Source organism: Anser anser (assembly GCF_964211835.1).
Source record: "Anser anser genome assembly, chromosome: 4".
Taxonomy (NCBI): Eukaryota; Metazoa; Chordata; class Aves; order Anseriformes; family Anatidae; genus Anser; species Anser anser.
This window is the reverse complement of record NC_139724.1, coordinates 66,384,878-66,401,541: the sequence shown is the minus strand read 5'-3', so window position 1 is coordinate 66,401,541 and position 16,664 is coordinate 66,384,878. Positions and strand designations below refer to the sequence as shown.

Below are 16,664 nucleotides of genomic sequence, written 5' to 3'. Positions count from 1 at the left end.
AATTTTGAAGCTTGCTGTTTCTGGCAGGTAGATGGAGAACTGCTTGGTAATGGGAGTGAAGGAATGGTTAGCATTACCAAAAAGAAATCACAGTAAAACAAAACAACAACAACAACAAAAAAACCACCTTCTCCCATGCTGGAAAATTTTGTAAACTGTGCCAGCTATCTGATAAATTTCTCCCCTGACTGAGGCTTCACAGTTTAGATTAGTTGTGGTGTTAGTTGTCAGTTTAGATTAGATGTCTTTTGTTGCAGACAATGCAGCAAAACAAGATCTCCACAATGCTGTACTTCATCTGGGCAATAAAGTAGGTCTTTTTTTCTTTTTCTTTTTTTTTTCTTTTTTCTTTCCATGAAACAAATAAACTTAAAATCTGAACTGAGCATTTGGAAATGGGGAAAAACAAACACCACTGTTGCTCATTTTCACAGGGTCCAGCGCTGTGCTTGAAGGTACAGAGAGCTGTGGTATGAGAGCAAACATCTCACTGAAGTCAGTGTTAGTAATGTCAGTGAAGGCTTTTGGGCTATGTCCAAGACTGAGTGTGGTCTAAACGTTAGGTGCCACTTAAAAATGTGTAATGGAGAGTGGGATGGAGGCAGAGAGGAATGGTGGGATGGGGAAGGAAGATGAGGCTGTAGCAGTAAAATGGGAGGGTGTAATCACTTAGGATCATCGCCTTACTCCTCAAACAGGTCCCATAAAGGCAGAAAAGCCCAGTCACACCAGGAGCGCATACACACATGCTTTTGGTAGGAATAGCAAAGGAGGAAGGAGCCCTATGAGTATTCTTGAGAAAGCACAACATGCAGACAACCCTTATGGTACGTACTGTGTCTGGTCTGACCCAGAAAAAACAGCTGTTGCTCTTCTCTACAAGCTGATGCCTTCAATGGGGCACTTCACAAAAGACAAAATTGTCAGGATGGGAATGGGTAAACGTAACAGGGCAGGTTAAGCCAATGAAGCTCTAATTTTGCAATATTTTATACGTATATATGTAAAATATATTGCAAGTAGATATACATGTCTTTTTTCTTTTATCTAATTAGAATAAGGTCTTGCATTTAATTTTATATGTTTTCTCCTTGATCTGTCTCTTTGAAACAGAGCGTGCATTTCAGGGCAGCAGTGTGTTCTGGTATTGAAACAGGCTGCTCGGCCATGCATCTCTTATTCTGAATGCTTTAGGATAGTTATGGGGTTTCTGTAGAAATAAGTAAATAGATCTTTAGTAGCAATTTTGAAGATAAGAGCTTAGTGTGCACACCTCTTCTGTATATATCTGACTTTTTTTTTTTTCCCAATAAGCCTTTCTTAGACAAAGCTTTTCATTATAGGTAACCTGCAGTACATGGTAACATTGACCATCATTCTGTGGCACTCACCATACTAGTCAGCATACAAAAGATAAATTCATTTATCTGTTCAGTTTTCTCCTTGTCCTCTTTTTATGAAGACTCTCTTGGTCTCTTCTGGTGAAGTGCTCTTATCTTGAAGACTCCACAGCAGGTAAAGTCAGAATAGTAAAGTCTTAAGTCTTGCTTGTGGTAGCTTCTACAATTTTTCAGAGTTGGAAAGGACTTGGTAGTACCTCAGTGCAATTTTTTCCCTGCTGCTCTTGCTGGCAGATGGTCCTGTAGGGACTTCTGCCAGCAAGTGCAAGTCAGAATAGCCTCTAGGTGCAGCTGCTCCAGTGGAGATACTGGGCAGCCTTTCCTTGGTGCTGAGCTCAGCAGAACCAGCCCACTAGTCAGCCTATTATTTTCAGGGGTATCTCTTATTTTTCTCTCAGTAATCACAGTAGCTGCAAAGGAGGGGATTTAGCTCCCCATGGGAGTTGTGGAACGTAGCAAACTATGAAAGTAAATGATCGTTACAAAATAAATGCCTGGGAGAGGGAGCTTTCAGTCTTAACGCTGCTCTGAAACTGTAGATGTACCTTTTAAAAATGAAGATATAACATAAAATTTCTGTTCAAAACAAATATTCCTCCTGAAACATAATTAGTTAAGAGTTTTGTGGGTTGGAATAAGGTTTGTGATGCTTGTGAGTACTGCTCTGTAGCACTACTATTACTGCTCTGATAGTTCTGTATGTAACCACCACCAATTTTTAAATAATTAAAGAATTGTGTAAAATGTTGGAATTTCATTTTGTTGATGAGAATTCCACTTTTTATGTCAGATTCTGTTTGAACTGATTTTTTTCATTCTTCTGTAGTTTGCTCCAAATCCTCCCCTGAACACTTGCCTGTGTCTGACCTCTAATACTGTGGATTAAAAAAATCTCAGAACTCCAGATGGTCCACTTCACGTAATGAGGGCACCTTTATTTGACAGGGATTTAAGTATGAAACCAGTCATGTGAGTTAAAAATCCAACAAAGAAAATAAACCATCTTAATCAGCAGTCCTTAAAAATTATGTATGCAGCCTCAGACATCTGTGAGTTGTAGCATAGCGCTGGATTTCAAAGACCTTTAAAGACTTCCCAATTTTTTCACAGGCTATCAGAGAGCTGCCAGAGCTATCTAAGGCTGATTAAATATCTTAGAAGCCTGTGTTATGTTGGTCAATATCCCATATTTTCTGATCTCTTTTCTAATTACTATAGTAGCATGGCATTTTTTTTGCGGCTATGCAGAAGTGGGTTTTGGTGTCATCAGTGAGTGGATATAGAAGATGGTGGGGCCAGTGTGGGTCAGTCCATTGCATGCCCCTTAAGGCCTGAAGCAGATATCTTTTTGCAATCTTTTGCTGGATATCTTCCAAGCTGCAGTAATCCGAATTCCAGGACTTCCTCTGTGCATCCCCCGACTCCGAAGAATTGCTTGATAGCAAGAAAATATTTGACAAAACTGGTGGTGAAAGTACTCCCCTTTCTGCCATGTTATGTAGTTGTGGTGGTAACTGCAAGGAGTCAGAACTGGTGGCTGCGAAACTTTTTTTTTTTTATTATTTTTTAATGTGAAAGAGGATTTATACTAAGACATCAACCACGATGGTACAACAGGAAAAATACCGGCTTCTTGAACAAAACTGTCCATTGACTTGAATTGTGCAGATATTTGACGGAATACATGGTTCATCTCTGCCATAAATCACAATCAGATGTACATCTTGCTGTTTATAGTGCGGCAGCCCTAAGAGTCACTCGGCGCAGCTGGTTCTGTAAACACACCAGAAGGAGGTGGTTTGTGCCTGGAGGAATGTTTCTGTTAAGCAGGGGACAAGAGGCATTGCGTGGAAATATTATTAAAAAGAGGGGGAACGTGAGGTCGCGGTGCCCGTGCTGGTCAGCACAAGCAGCTGTCACAAGAACCTCGTTGCCGAGGGTCTTTACGTGATGCTAATCCGTTTGTCGCAGCGCCCTGGGGACTATGGTTTGCTTTAGCTAAGCTCAGAGCTGAAGTTAGATCAAGCAGATCTTCCAGTCTGTGAAAACATTCTTCACGTTGAAAATATTCTCACGTTGCCCTTAATCACCGTTTTCTGGCAAATGCTGATGAAACAGATAATCCTAACACTGTAATATCTGACTGAGCAATTGTCTCCCTATTCACACAGCTGTGTGACAGTCTTCCTAGAGACCCTGGGGCTCCAGTGATGACTCCAATAACTTAACATAAGCTAGAGAACTTTGCTGGCTAACAGCAAACTACGGAAAACGTACATTTTTTTCTAATCTCTTGCATGCTCATTCCCCCCTTCACCCATGCAGCAAAATACATAAAAAGATCCATGAGATTTCCTCAAAAATCCTCAACATAAATATGCAGAAAGAGGCAATCATCTTGTTAGGACAAACTTGGAGGACTTCAGGTGGGTGAGAGACTCCCAAACAATTTCATCTTAGTGTAAGGCAGTGAGATAAAAAGTGGTAACGCAGGGGTCAGGAAGGAACAAAGTGCTTTCTGAAGTCACTGACAGCAAAGAGATGAAGATCCGTGCTTGTCCGCTACCAGACTCTAGGCAGATTCATTCTCATTCTCTCTCTGTGATGGGTTCCTCGACCATAATTGGTTTATAATCTATCTTCAGAAATGTTTATGACTCTCACAGTTTTTCCCAGCTAAACTGGATTTGGGTTGTGTTCAGATGGTCTCAGCAACAGATTTCAGATGTCATTAAATAATGAACAGTCATGTATGAGGAAGGCAAGAATGCTCATTCTTTCTGTAATCTTGGCCAAATTAATCCTTTACTCCCTGCATGTTTTTCAAAATAGTTTTGTATGTTTGCTATTAGTGAAATATTAGGATATAGATAATGTACAAGTACTGCTGTGGAACTGAATAAACTTATATTAGGAATATTATATGTAAATTATTATTATATGTAAAAATAAATTATTATATGTAAAAATAAAAAATAAGGGAATTACAAGTAGTGCCATAAATCAAAGTGTGTCCTGAACTGCAGAGCAAGTCATTTTTATGAGAGCAAGTCCCTGTATTTATCATAAATCAAATTCTTTATCTTTTGAGCTTCCTGATTAAAGTAATTAGTCATTTATGCTGATACAAAGCCATCAGTGAATACATTACTTTATTTCACAAGTACTGAATCTTAAATTATTTTGTAAGGTCGTTGGTTATAATCAGCTACACATTGTAATACGAATTTGTTGTTTTGTTGGTGGGGCAGTAGTTTCTTCTAAGCTAGGATAATACCCTGAGCAGCTCTCCTTCTGCAGTTGGGACAAACTGCCAGCAGATGGTTTGTGTCATTACCTAAGAGGTTGTTTACAGCTTGAATGTGGGGAAAAAAAGTTAATTTTAAGATTGTACCATGAAAGCTAATGTAAAATGCCATGTGTTATATGCCACGACAGGTGGGCTTGCGTAGGGCGTAGGTATTAAGTGATGCTTAGTACTGAAAGTTTGTGAGCGCTGGTCAGGACGATGCATGTGATTGCCTCCCAGTAAGCTGCTGTGCTGCTTTCCCCACATTTGAGACCCCCTGTTAATACCTGCCCGTTCCCCGGAGCAGCTGTGGAGGGGTCTGGTTAATGCCATTCCCAGCCCTTGGAAACTGGGGAACTGCATCTGCTTTGTACCTGTAAAGCACTGCTATTGCCCGAGGGATTTAGTTTGGGATGCAAGTTCTTTTCTCCACATTGGCATAAAACAGAGGCCGTCACCAAGCTAAAATTCCTGCTCTTGGGCTATGGGAAAGCAGATGTGAAATCTGACTTCCTCCTGCTCTGCTTCAGCTGTCAGTTAAGTTAGTCTGTTGTTGGGTAGGCTGGAGCAGGCCTGACTTTTCAGTATGAAAGCATTCCTGCATCCAGGCTCGGACAGTTGCTCCCCTATTTCCAGATACTGCTTTGGACTGATACGTACTTTGCATCATTTCCCCAAAAGTGACCCTTAGTCTGGAATAAATCCTACAATGCAGACAAAAGGTTGTGCTTCTGTGGAGAAGAGCAGTTCAGAAGTCTCCTGAGTTTTTTTTGGATGTTAGCTGGGGAAGCCTATGTTAACAGGTAGACTAAGTAGGATGAGCCAAGGAATTGCAGTGTAAGGCTAGCCTTTGCTCTGATGACATTCTAGTTTTGTCAGTACTGGTCTCTTTTTTTTTCTTTTTTTTTTTTTCTCTAAAATTTTCATTATATTCAATGAAGGGATATATACATATATACATATATATATATATAAACTTAAATTTTCTACACAAAACTCCAAGGATAATTCTGAATGTCACATCCCTTAATTTTTTATTAGATTACATGCTTTCCTTAGAGTTAAAATAAGGGAAATCTTCCCATCAGTCCATCAGTTACTTCGGCCACCTGCTGTGCCAGCTAATAATGCCATGCTAATCTAAAAGGGAGTGTCAGTCACAGGCACATTTGAATTCCAGTGTAGCAGGAAGGAGACAATTAAAAGAGGGAAATTAGCTGAACTAGTGCTTTTTTTGTACTAATAAATTTTAAAAGCAACTGCCTGAATAAAGTCTACAGTCAAACAAGTGCATAAAGAGCGGAAGGTGTGTTTTTGAAGATGTACAGGTCTCTTTACAGAAAGCGAGGGATGTTCTTGTAAACTGTAATTGTAAAATATTAATAATGAAAGGTTACTATAGGTGCTTTTTTTTTCTTTTAGATTTTACTCCTGTGAGTAATGCTATTGAAGTCAAATTTGTTTTAGTAATGCTTGTGGAGAAACAAGTAATAACATCTAGTGTGTGAATTTGAGAGGTTCAGCTTAGAAAGGAGAAGGGTGGTTGTGACTAGGGGCAGGCAGATGTGCGCTCTGGAGGTTTTTTTTTTCCTTTTGTTAGTAGTGAAGCACTGAGCAATTTCACAACGAAGCTTAAATGTGCATTAGGGAAAGCCTTTACATATGCTAGGACAAAGAAAATAGGTATTTTTCAGAGATTCTGTGTTTCTAAGTACCGCTGCATTGTCCATTTAAAAAAAAAAAAAAAAGAGAGAGAGAGAGAAAGAGAAAAGCATCAGGCTACAAGAAGTCCTCTAAAGAGATGAACATTGTCATTTGAAAAGAAAATAGGTACTCATGACTGTTCACCACCTGGGTATTAATGCAGCCAATTACTGTGTCCTGCCTTTCAGACATTATTATGTTACAGCAAGAAAAGAGCCAATATTGTATTTTATATGACCTTTCTAATGCTGTATATACACATATAGATTTGTGTTATTTGTCTCTTTGATTCACCAAATGTTTCTTATTTGTGGCTCAAGGCATTTATTTATTGCAAGGCTTCAAGCTGCGGTAAGCAAGGTCATAGATTAAGAATTGATTTCCACAGTTGCTCTAGCATACAAACTAAATTTCTCCTGGTTGGTTATAAAAACTACAGCTGGGCATAAATTCAGCTTTTCTACATTGTCTTGAAAATTATACTAAAGCAAATGAGAAAATACTATAAGTATGTACTGCATGCTTTAATTTAGACCTTCAGCTAAAACCTAAGGAAAGCAAATTGTTTTTATGCTGCAGGCTTCTAAGTGAAACCATGTTATTACTGATCTGAAGCTTTTATTTTTTTTAACTTGTTCTTTTTGTTTTGTTTATTTGTTATTTCATTGTCTCACTTTGTTAACAGATCTTCTGTACAGTTTTTGGGAAATCATGTTCTGATCAATGTGTTGATTAGTTCTTTAGTTTTGTTACATGCTCCTGGAGTTATTGCTAATTATAATAAGAAAGTGGATGGAAGAAGAAGAAGACAGAATATAGTTTCTGTCATGTAGAAGTAGACAGTCCTGTTAGAAATAGAGAAATCCTATATCCTATTATTTTATTATCTTTTACTCAAATTTAAAACACAGTGTCTTGTGTACTGAAGGAGCATTTAGACTCTAAACTGAAAATTCCCCCAAATCAAGGTGGTGGTGTTTGTATGTTGTTGGTTGATTTTTTTTGTTTGTTTGTCTTTCTCTTTTTTTAAGGTATGCTTTGTGTTGGTAATGACAGTAGAGTGACACTGTGTGCCATGATCAATTTGTGTAATTGACAATGATGTATAACTCCTCTATGCATCTTTGATGCAATGCAGTTTCCTAGTAACTATAACATAAATTTTAAGGTACAAAAATTGGCTTCTTAGACCCATCGTGAAAGAAAATATATCTGATGTAATCTTCAGCCTCTTCCCCTTCATGTCTGAGTTAGTACAGCTGAGTTAACAGAAGTCACAGTATGTAGTGTATGTGTTCAGGCCGTAATCGGCTTCATCAGGTGGTTTTACGAACATCAGTTTTGCCTCTAAGTGTCAGAGTTACTGTTTCTGCCATTAGCAGAGGAACCAAATTGTGAAGTTATTTCTCTAAGACGCGGAGTGTTACATTTGCTTGATGGCGATTGCTGGTTTGTAGTGCACAGTTCGTACTGTACATTATACAGCATTCTGTTGCAGAGATGCAGCTTGAAGCAGCGAAAGAAAGAAAGGGCATCTCTAAAATCAGCTGATGCTGAAGTTTTCCTCTGTTCTTTGTTCCTGTTGGTGTTGTGCAGACTTCAGGAACTGATGTTCTTGAGTCTTTGCATATCTTTTAGAGGATGTTTGTTTGCACTTCTTTCTTGCATGTTTTTTAAAGCAGTAAGCTTTCTCAGTTACTCCATCACACTGGTCCACGAGGAAGAGAACAGCATGTTGAATGTTTCATGGTACTCTCGTTATACTACCATAGAGGCTGAATTGCTAACTCTGGGAAACTTTAAATGTCAGTGCATGAAATAACTCTCACAGAGGTCACAATATGTATGTAGAGAAAAACACCAGGAAGGAAAGTGTCTGATGAAACTAATAAAACAGTTTTGCAGGTAAAACAGGTGTAGGGTTGTTTGAAAATATAAACTTTATTAAGAAAAAAGAAACATGCAGAAATGAAGTACCTCAGGCTTAAAATTCACTACTTTTTCCAATTTAGAGGGCTGTTTTGGAGGAATGAACTTGTGAAATTCATCTGTTCATACTGACTCTTGTCCCCTCCCAGAACTGTTTTTTGCTGGATTAGAATAGACAGCTCTCCTTTCACAGCTGTTTCCAGCAAGCCATTTTGTTAGCACTTGATCTTATTTTGCAAAATCTTTACTTGGGAGCTTATCTGGAGGTATTGCAAACTGAACATTTTTACCAGCATTTAAAAATGTATGTATCCATAAAGAATGGATACTTTCACTTTGACTTTCTTGAGATTTCCATATGGAGCTATCTCCAAAAATGCATGAGATTCAACTCAGCATCAATTCAACTCAGACTTTCCCTGAATAATAAAACAGTCTCACTGAAAGCCTTGTTAGATGGAATTATGATTATCAAGGCTGGTAGTCAGGAAGGCTTCTCGTTAGGGTATTGCTGCAGGACTAACTAAAGTGTGGTTATGCCTGACTGAATAAAAGATTTCCAGCCATTTTCAGAATGTTGATTTCTTTTTTTGAAAAGCTCTTAAATATGTATGAAGAATCTCGGACTGATTCGTTAACTTTGAATAAATTCCTATGACAAATGAGGGAAATGAAGAGAAAGCATAAATAACTAGTTAAGCAGGACTCCTCGTGTGTGGCTGGCCACCTGCAGAGGCGCAGGACTAGTACAGATGTATCTCATAAATCACTGTAGATCTACCTGAAAGTAAGTCGTGAAGGAACAGAACCTTTTCAGAAGTAGATTCTGGACTGGCCGCTGTATTGATGCAGTAGTTCAGATCTTCAGATTTTCATTTTTTTCCTTCTTTTCCTCTCCTTTTTTCTCCAAGAACTAGATGGAAAAACCTACTGATCAGTTTTACTCTTGTGCTATGATGAGGTTGGTGTAAGAACATAATAGTGCTAGAAATCTGGCCTTTTATTACTACTACTACTTTAGGATTTTCCTTGACATCAGTTGTATTCCTAAAAGTTTTCAAAGTCACTCTCTGCAGTCACCGCATTCTCATGTCCTCCATGTTCCCGACGTGGAACCGTTCTCTGGTGATACCTAATGCATAATACTGAAAAAGGGTGTTTGCGACAAACAGAACAGAAAAAGGCTGATGTGGTGAGCAGGGAGGAGTAAGCAGTCTCATCACTTGTGTCCTCTGCAATAGGCTCCAGAGAGACAAGAGAATGGAGATGAATGAGGGAGGATGAATGCTCTCCTGTGCAGACTACCCGAAAAGACTCTCTGGGATTTATAGGTGGGATTTGGCAGTACACACCTGGGGAAGGTCTGTCTAGCTGCAGCCTGGAAGTTGGGGCTTATTTAGGAATCTGTTATTAGCAATGTGATTTGAAAAAGTCTGCCCTCGGTATGTGTTGGGACTGTATTGGTCTTTGAGATAGCGGAGAAGTGTGCTATTGTGGTGACTTTGGTCTTCCCACTTTATTTTAATTCTGGCATGTTTGTTATCTCAGCATGTGATGCAAAATCTACTAAACTGTAGGATCTTTCTGACTTTAATTAGAGAACTAAGTTTGTAAATTTCCCTGAAGGTTTAAAGCATGTAAATATAAATATTCTTAGCATACTTTGATTTTTGTGGCACAATTTGTGCTTTTTCAAATATTATCAAAATGCGCGTATCCTCCAGTGTATGTCTCTGTTACTTCAGTGGGGTTTAATTGCCCCAAATCCAATATCTGCAGCTGGAGGGCAAACCAGATCATTTCAGAAAGATCAAGGGGCCGTAGACGTTTACATTAGATAGGGCTTTATCGGACTCAGGCAGGTCAAAAAGAGCAGAAATTACCCCCGTGTGTGTCGCCGTGGGTTCCTCCAGTCTGTGGGACTGTGGAGCAGCGCGCGCCGTTTCGGCAGGCCCCGGCCTGCAGCGCCTGGTGCCAGGCCCTGCTCTGAAGACTGCGACTTCCAGTGGGAGCCCAGACGTGGTTCTCCTTGCTGCTCTGCACATCTCTGTGGGAATATAACATGGCACGTGTTAAAATAGCAGTGAGGCTTCTTTAACCCCTCTCAGGAAAAAACACCATCATGCAAACAGTATCGAGTTTGGCATTCTCGACTTTGTATTCCTGCCACCTGGTGCCTTGTCCCCTCACGGGTGGTTCTGCAACCTGCACGCAGGCAGAAGTATGAGCAACCCGTCCCAGTGAGGCTCTTCCTGAGCCTCCTTCTGTGTGTTCTGCTCTCAACACCAGCAACAGCGTCCCGGTAACTGACAAAGACTTCAGATTACACAATTTAAGCAAATACGTTCATAGCTTTTTTGGTTTGTTTGGTTTCTCTCATGATAACCTTTTCCTCAAAGGCCAGAAACCAGCACCGAATGATGGGTTGTTCCTGTATGGCTTTACAGTTGGTGTGATGGTGGAAGATAGGGCCTACTCTATGGCGTTAGCAAAGGAAAGGATTTGTATGAGCAAGAAGCAAACGCTGCCAAAAAAACTAAACTTTATGACTAAAGGAGTCCTGGTACTGTAGGTTTCAGACGCTCTATAATTTTAAAAAGTATCGAGCACATTCGTGCCCTCTATCTGTTTTGAAACAGCTTTGGTCATACCTCATGCTTAACTGCTTCTCCGCTGTGGCATTTTTACTTTGTGATGAGGCTAACCTTAAACATTTCAGGTTCTTCTATCCTTAATAGAAGGGATAAACTCATAGCCAGCACAGCCACGCAAGAAGCAGTTCTGTACTAACCATCCCATCGCTGTGTTTACTCCTGTTGGTGTGATTACATTTGGGTGGCTCTATGGTTCTGTGCTACCACATCATTTTGCTTTCAATTTTTAATTAAAATGTTCTCGTAGCCACGGAGCAGAACAATAGGGTTTTTCATATCCACCGCACCCCAAAAAAAGTTCAACTGTGAGTGAAATGCTATTAAAAGCAACAATTGTGTGGATGCCAATTGGGAAGAGAGAGCAAGCGTGTAATAAAGAAGCAGCAGTCAATTTGTTTTAGAAGGAATACATATAATAAATGATTTAAAAACAGGCTTTCTTCTGTTTCTGTCTGTCTCTCTGTCTCTTTTTTTTTAATCAGTTTTCCATAATAATTATAATACTAGTTTTATAACTAGGTGACAAAGATTGGTTCAACTTAATGCCTCAGTAATCTTGCACTGAAATACTAGTATTTCACAATACTGATATCTAAATTTAATAATCAACACTTATACATTAGTTATCATGAAATTTACTACTCTCTACACTTACAGGTTTCAATAGAGGCATGTAGGTTTCTGTTAGTACATTACTATAATGCAAAATGAGACAGCTCATGAGTTTTTCACAAGGACATACATTTTTGTTTATAGACGGATAAAGACATTGAGCTGTGTAACACCTGTGCCTCAGCAGATGTAGAAATAGGTATTTATGCTGGGCACAGGATTTTTTTTTCTCCATGTAAATAGGTCTAAAACCTGGATAAAAAGATAATGTTTAGGTTTTAGACATTGCCCAGTGTCCTTTGATCAGCAGTTACTTTACACAGAAGTGATTTCTGTATTACTGTGCAGGACTGTAGTATTCATCATAAAAGCCAGGGTTGGCAATGACTTTCTGAAATTATGTTTATTTCCTCATCTGACCCATTTGTCCTGTAAAAACAGTTCTAAATCCTATGACGTCTACAGTAGTGCTTTTGTGATCATGGGAATCCAGTACTCATCGCTTAATGCTTTTGCTTTTATAAACAAGAACTACAATCTTTAATGTTCTTGTGAGTGTCCTAGATCAGCATTTGGAACATACATATTTCAGGAGTGAATATTCAGCCAGAGCTTAACACTATAACCACTGTGTTCCAGTTATTTATTTGGTAAGTATTTTCATATTTTTAAAAATGTGTGGATTTTTTTTTCCAAACTAAAATTTTTGCAATGGATACTTCATCACTAAAAATCAGCATTATCATGGATCCTTTCTCAGTCTTCAGTCTAGCAAATTGCAGTAGCACACCTGAAAAACATGACTTCATTCAGAATAACACCTTGAATCACTGAAGTGAGTTGAAGGGGAGGCACCAGCACTATAAGATGACTACACTACAGTTTTCACTCCATGGAAAGTCTGCTCAGTGTTTTGCAGTGCTATGCATACTCAGTTACATGGCATACACCTACACTGGCTCAACCAGCGGAAAATCGACAAAAGCATGCAGATGCTGAGAGATGCTTGAAGAAGTTGAAGAAGTAGAGGTCATCTGGTGTGAAGCTTCTAGGTATGCCCTTCTTTTTATCAACAAAATGACATAGTGCTTGAAAAATTGATTTTCTTTTACTCGATATCTGAATACAAATTTGCTCATAATGTTTACTGCTTTCATGTTGATAGGAAGTTGAAGAAGGGAGATGAACAAAACACACAGGGCAGTTCATGTTAATGCTGAACTTTTTCTTCCCTTTCCACTCTCTAAATGAAGTGCAGTGGCACGGGACAATTTGAATGTAGTCCTAATGACATGGAAAAGCAAAAGAGAAGGCCACAGACTTGCAAATAAAAATTAATGATTTACTCATTTGAAACTGGCAAGGCGACAGCCAATGCATTGCTCCATAACTAGCTTTAGGTTACCAATGGTACCTGAACTGTGTTTTATAAATAACATCATTCATGTAATTAATCATCATTCACTCATCCTGTTTTATGTTCTTGGTCTCTTTGAGTTCATGTGTGGCAGAGAGAGGCCTCTGTGCTCTTTTTGGATGGCTTTCTGTTTCTGCTTTCCTCTGTTTTAAAAATAATCAGATTGCAAATCTTATACATTGGGATGAGTGCTGGAGCTTATCCTGGTTTTGCTGTCTGGATCACGAGCATCTGATGCGTGACAGTTCTCTGCTTGCTTCACAACTACTCCAGTAACTCCATGCTGTTTTGATTGCCTTTTGTCTCTTCCACTCAAAGGCACTATGTGTGGATGTTTCTTGACTCATTATTACTTTTTTTTTTTTTTAAATTCATTGAGAGTGATTTCTCTTTTATTCAAAAGGAGGAGGTGGTAAAAACTTGCCATGTTGGAGCAGGGTAATATAAAACCACTAGTTACTCAAGCTTAGTTTAGGGAAAAGAGACTTTGATCCCTTTCTGTCTTTCTTAAATATGCCAGTGGGTGGTTTTGTTCTTTTGTCCACACTTCAACTTTACACTCTTCTTTACTTTCATCTGCAAATCAAATCCATTGCTAAACTGAGATGCTTTCTCAGCCTAATTTTAAAGTGACCCTAAGAGCAGTCTTAAGAAAGCTGACCCCTATGATCTGTGTACCTTCAGGCTGTGCTGCTGTTTGCAACCTGAGTATTATTTGGTCTTGCTGTGTCCGTGGTGTGCCAGAGAAGAGTTAATCCTCTGGATGGGTAGTATATTGCTCCATTTTGCCCACTTCTGGTCATGTCAAGCCATATGAGCAAGAGCATGGGTCTGTGCTGTGGCTTTCCCCTCAATATAGTTTTGGAACGTGGCCTGATGCAAATTCTTTATTTATAGTATGAATGACAGTTGAATTTTGAAGTTAAAGGGAGCTCAGATGCCCACTGAAGAGACTGTGTTGATATATAAAAGACCTGGGATATTGGAAGTGGAACTAACTGATGTACAGTTTTGAAATGTTGGTGACTTGAGGGAGAAATGAAATGACCACTCCTTTTTGTAGCAGAAGTGGATCAATGGCTTTGTTTTTATGTTTTTGTTTGAAAGATATCACTTGCTGGCTGCAGAGTGAGTGGATTCATCTTCCTTCTGGAGCCTGAGCAAATCACCAGTGGGAGATCTTGTTTTTCTTCTGGGTCCTACAGACAACATGGAAGGGGATAGCATCTACGAGGTTGATTCTGGAGATGGACTTGGAGGTAAGGATGCCTGTCACTTATTTCTGTTTTCATCCCAGATGGCTGGTTGCAGGTGAGCCCTTATGACAATGGACTATGGAAGCCACAAAAAGCAATTGTAATAAAGATGTCTACAGCTCATTGATTGTATTGCGTCACTTTATAAGCAACGAATAAAAGTGATTTGAAAACACCCGTCTCCTAGAGGAAGTGGCACGCTTGGAAGCTGCATGTACGAAGTGTTGTTATTTGGAATCTGAGATTTTCTAAAAATGATGCAAATCCTAAAGATTTACAATAAAAGTAAAGGCATGTAGCCTTTTCCTCTTTCTTTGTTCCTTCTTTTTCTGTCTCTCACTTGCTGAGTAATTCTGTTGCACATGCAATCTGCTTTTTTTTTTTTAAACCGGACTGTAGAAAACTGCATGAAATGGTACTGACTGTCTTTTATACTCTAGGCACATGTGTAGATGTTTCTTTGACCTAAAATAAGTAAGAGTTCTCGTTCTGTTTCTTACATAGCCACTAATTCTACAGGTGTCCTTGGGCAATTTAGCCAACCTCACTGCTGTGGTTTATCATTTTCATAGTAGGGTGAACAGCTTCTTAGAGGTTTTACTACATACTTGTACAGGGATGTTGTTGTTTGTGTATAACACTGGAGAACTTTGGCAGAGTTCTCAGATTGATGACATAGCTCATGCTACTGTCTTTTCCCATCTGTTTTTAAATTCCTCATTTAACAAAGTTTATTCTGAGACCAAATGGGAAACGGTTTACCTAGTTTGCAGAGCACCTTGAACTGCCTAGGTCAACTCACTTTTGAACTCAGAAGTCTAAATGTCTAAAGGGAAGGAAGGAGGTTCTACTTGGGGGAAAAAGAAGGAAAAAGAAAGAAAAACAACAAAAAAGAAAGTTACTAGAATGTTGTAGTAGTGCAAGATTTGGTGAGCTGTACAACTGTTTGATGGCTTGGGTGTTTCCTGTGGTGGTCTCTGTAACCAGGCAGGTGATTCTGGTTGAGTGTACTGTGCTTGTTGAAATGCTCCTTTTTGTGTTTAATACTTTTGTAGTACTTTACTTGGGCCCTAGTTGTATCAGCATACGATATACTAAAAGGACCAGCTACCACTGCCTTAGCACAGAGTTCCCCTCTCATTAACGAGTTGCTTCCAGATATTCCTCAGGTGGGATAACATGTAGATATGTACCTTTAAAAAAGTACTTCAAAAAAAGAAACAAACAAAAAACCACCTTTGGTACTTCGAATTGCTTTTAAATTTTCTGATAATACCATCTATTAAATAATTATTCTATTGTAATAAATGTTATTACAAGAACAATAAAAGTATTTATGCTCAAGTAATGCCCTTTTGCTAGGTGGAATAGAGCAGCAGCATTCCCTTTTGCTTTCTGAGCATTCATCTTGTCTTGTCCCAGAGTTTCTGAAACACTGCAGCTGGAGCCGTTGTCTGACCATTAGTCATTAGGGTACTTTTTCATTTCATGTCCTCTCTGAAGCACTCGTTTTCTGGCCTGACCATTATGTCCTTCAGTCACTGAATCTCTGCTGCAGTACTGCATCTTTGTCATTTCTTTCATGCCACTTTGTGCATGGAAAAATTCTTTCAGAGCTGAGGTCAAAGACAATTCCAGCCTTCCTTGAGTCTGACCTTTGCTGTTAAAATAATTTATTGTCCTTGATCTACATTTTCTAATTTGTGTAGGCAAGAGTGAGTGCATGTGTAAGTACACAGAATAGGCAAACGTACTTCTGGCTCATTCTCCTGTCTTTCCTCTCTTTGGATTCTGACTTAAGATTATAAACTCTTCAGAGGAAATTTACTAATCTTGGGAAATCACAATAATAAACTGTCATTTATTTGTGTTTAATAGAATTACTGGTATGAGAAAAAAAATCTGATCTTGTATGTGAAAGGTCTGTATTTACAGCAGCATGTCAATATCTTCAACATATATATGGTGCTATTTTAGACAGAGTGCTTGCACATGTGGTACTAACCACAGAGTGCTGTTTCACATGTTTCAGAAAACAGATGGCATTCTCTCTGTGTGAATTGCTGGATAAAACTCAATTAAAAAAAATTCCTTTCTTCTTCCCTTATGAACAAAACCAAGATATATCAAAACAAACTCAACAGTCCCATTCTGAAAGCATGAGGTATAGGCAAGAGCTAGGTCTATGTTTTGATCAGCCCTTCGAGCACATCTACCTGACAGGTAAGGGAAATGTTGGAAATTCCTGTGTTTCTAAAATCAAACAGAATTCTGTTTCTACTTGAGATGTGAGAACGACAAGGACATGCTATTTATGGAGCCTAACTGGGGGACTCTGCACTGTTTTACAGAATGTGAACTAAATAAAAAATTGACTTTAAAATAGAGCACTAACCGCCATTT

The 16,664-nt window shown here is 38.9% G+C and overlaps 1 protein-coding gene across 1 annotated transcript in view; it reads left to right on the top strand.

Annotated features, from left to right (window-relative positions):
• The window catches only part of PPP2R2C (protein phosphatase 2 regulatory subunit Bgamma), a 190,339-nt gene that overhangs the window by 79,437 nt on the left and 94,238 nt on the right, over positions 1-16,664 (top strand). Inside the window, 2 exon segments of the mRNA XM_083834463.1 lie at positions 14,113-14,148; positions 14,151-14,264. Coding sequence (XP_083690589.1) covers positions 14,113-14,148; positions 14,151-14,264 — 150 coding nt within the window.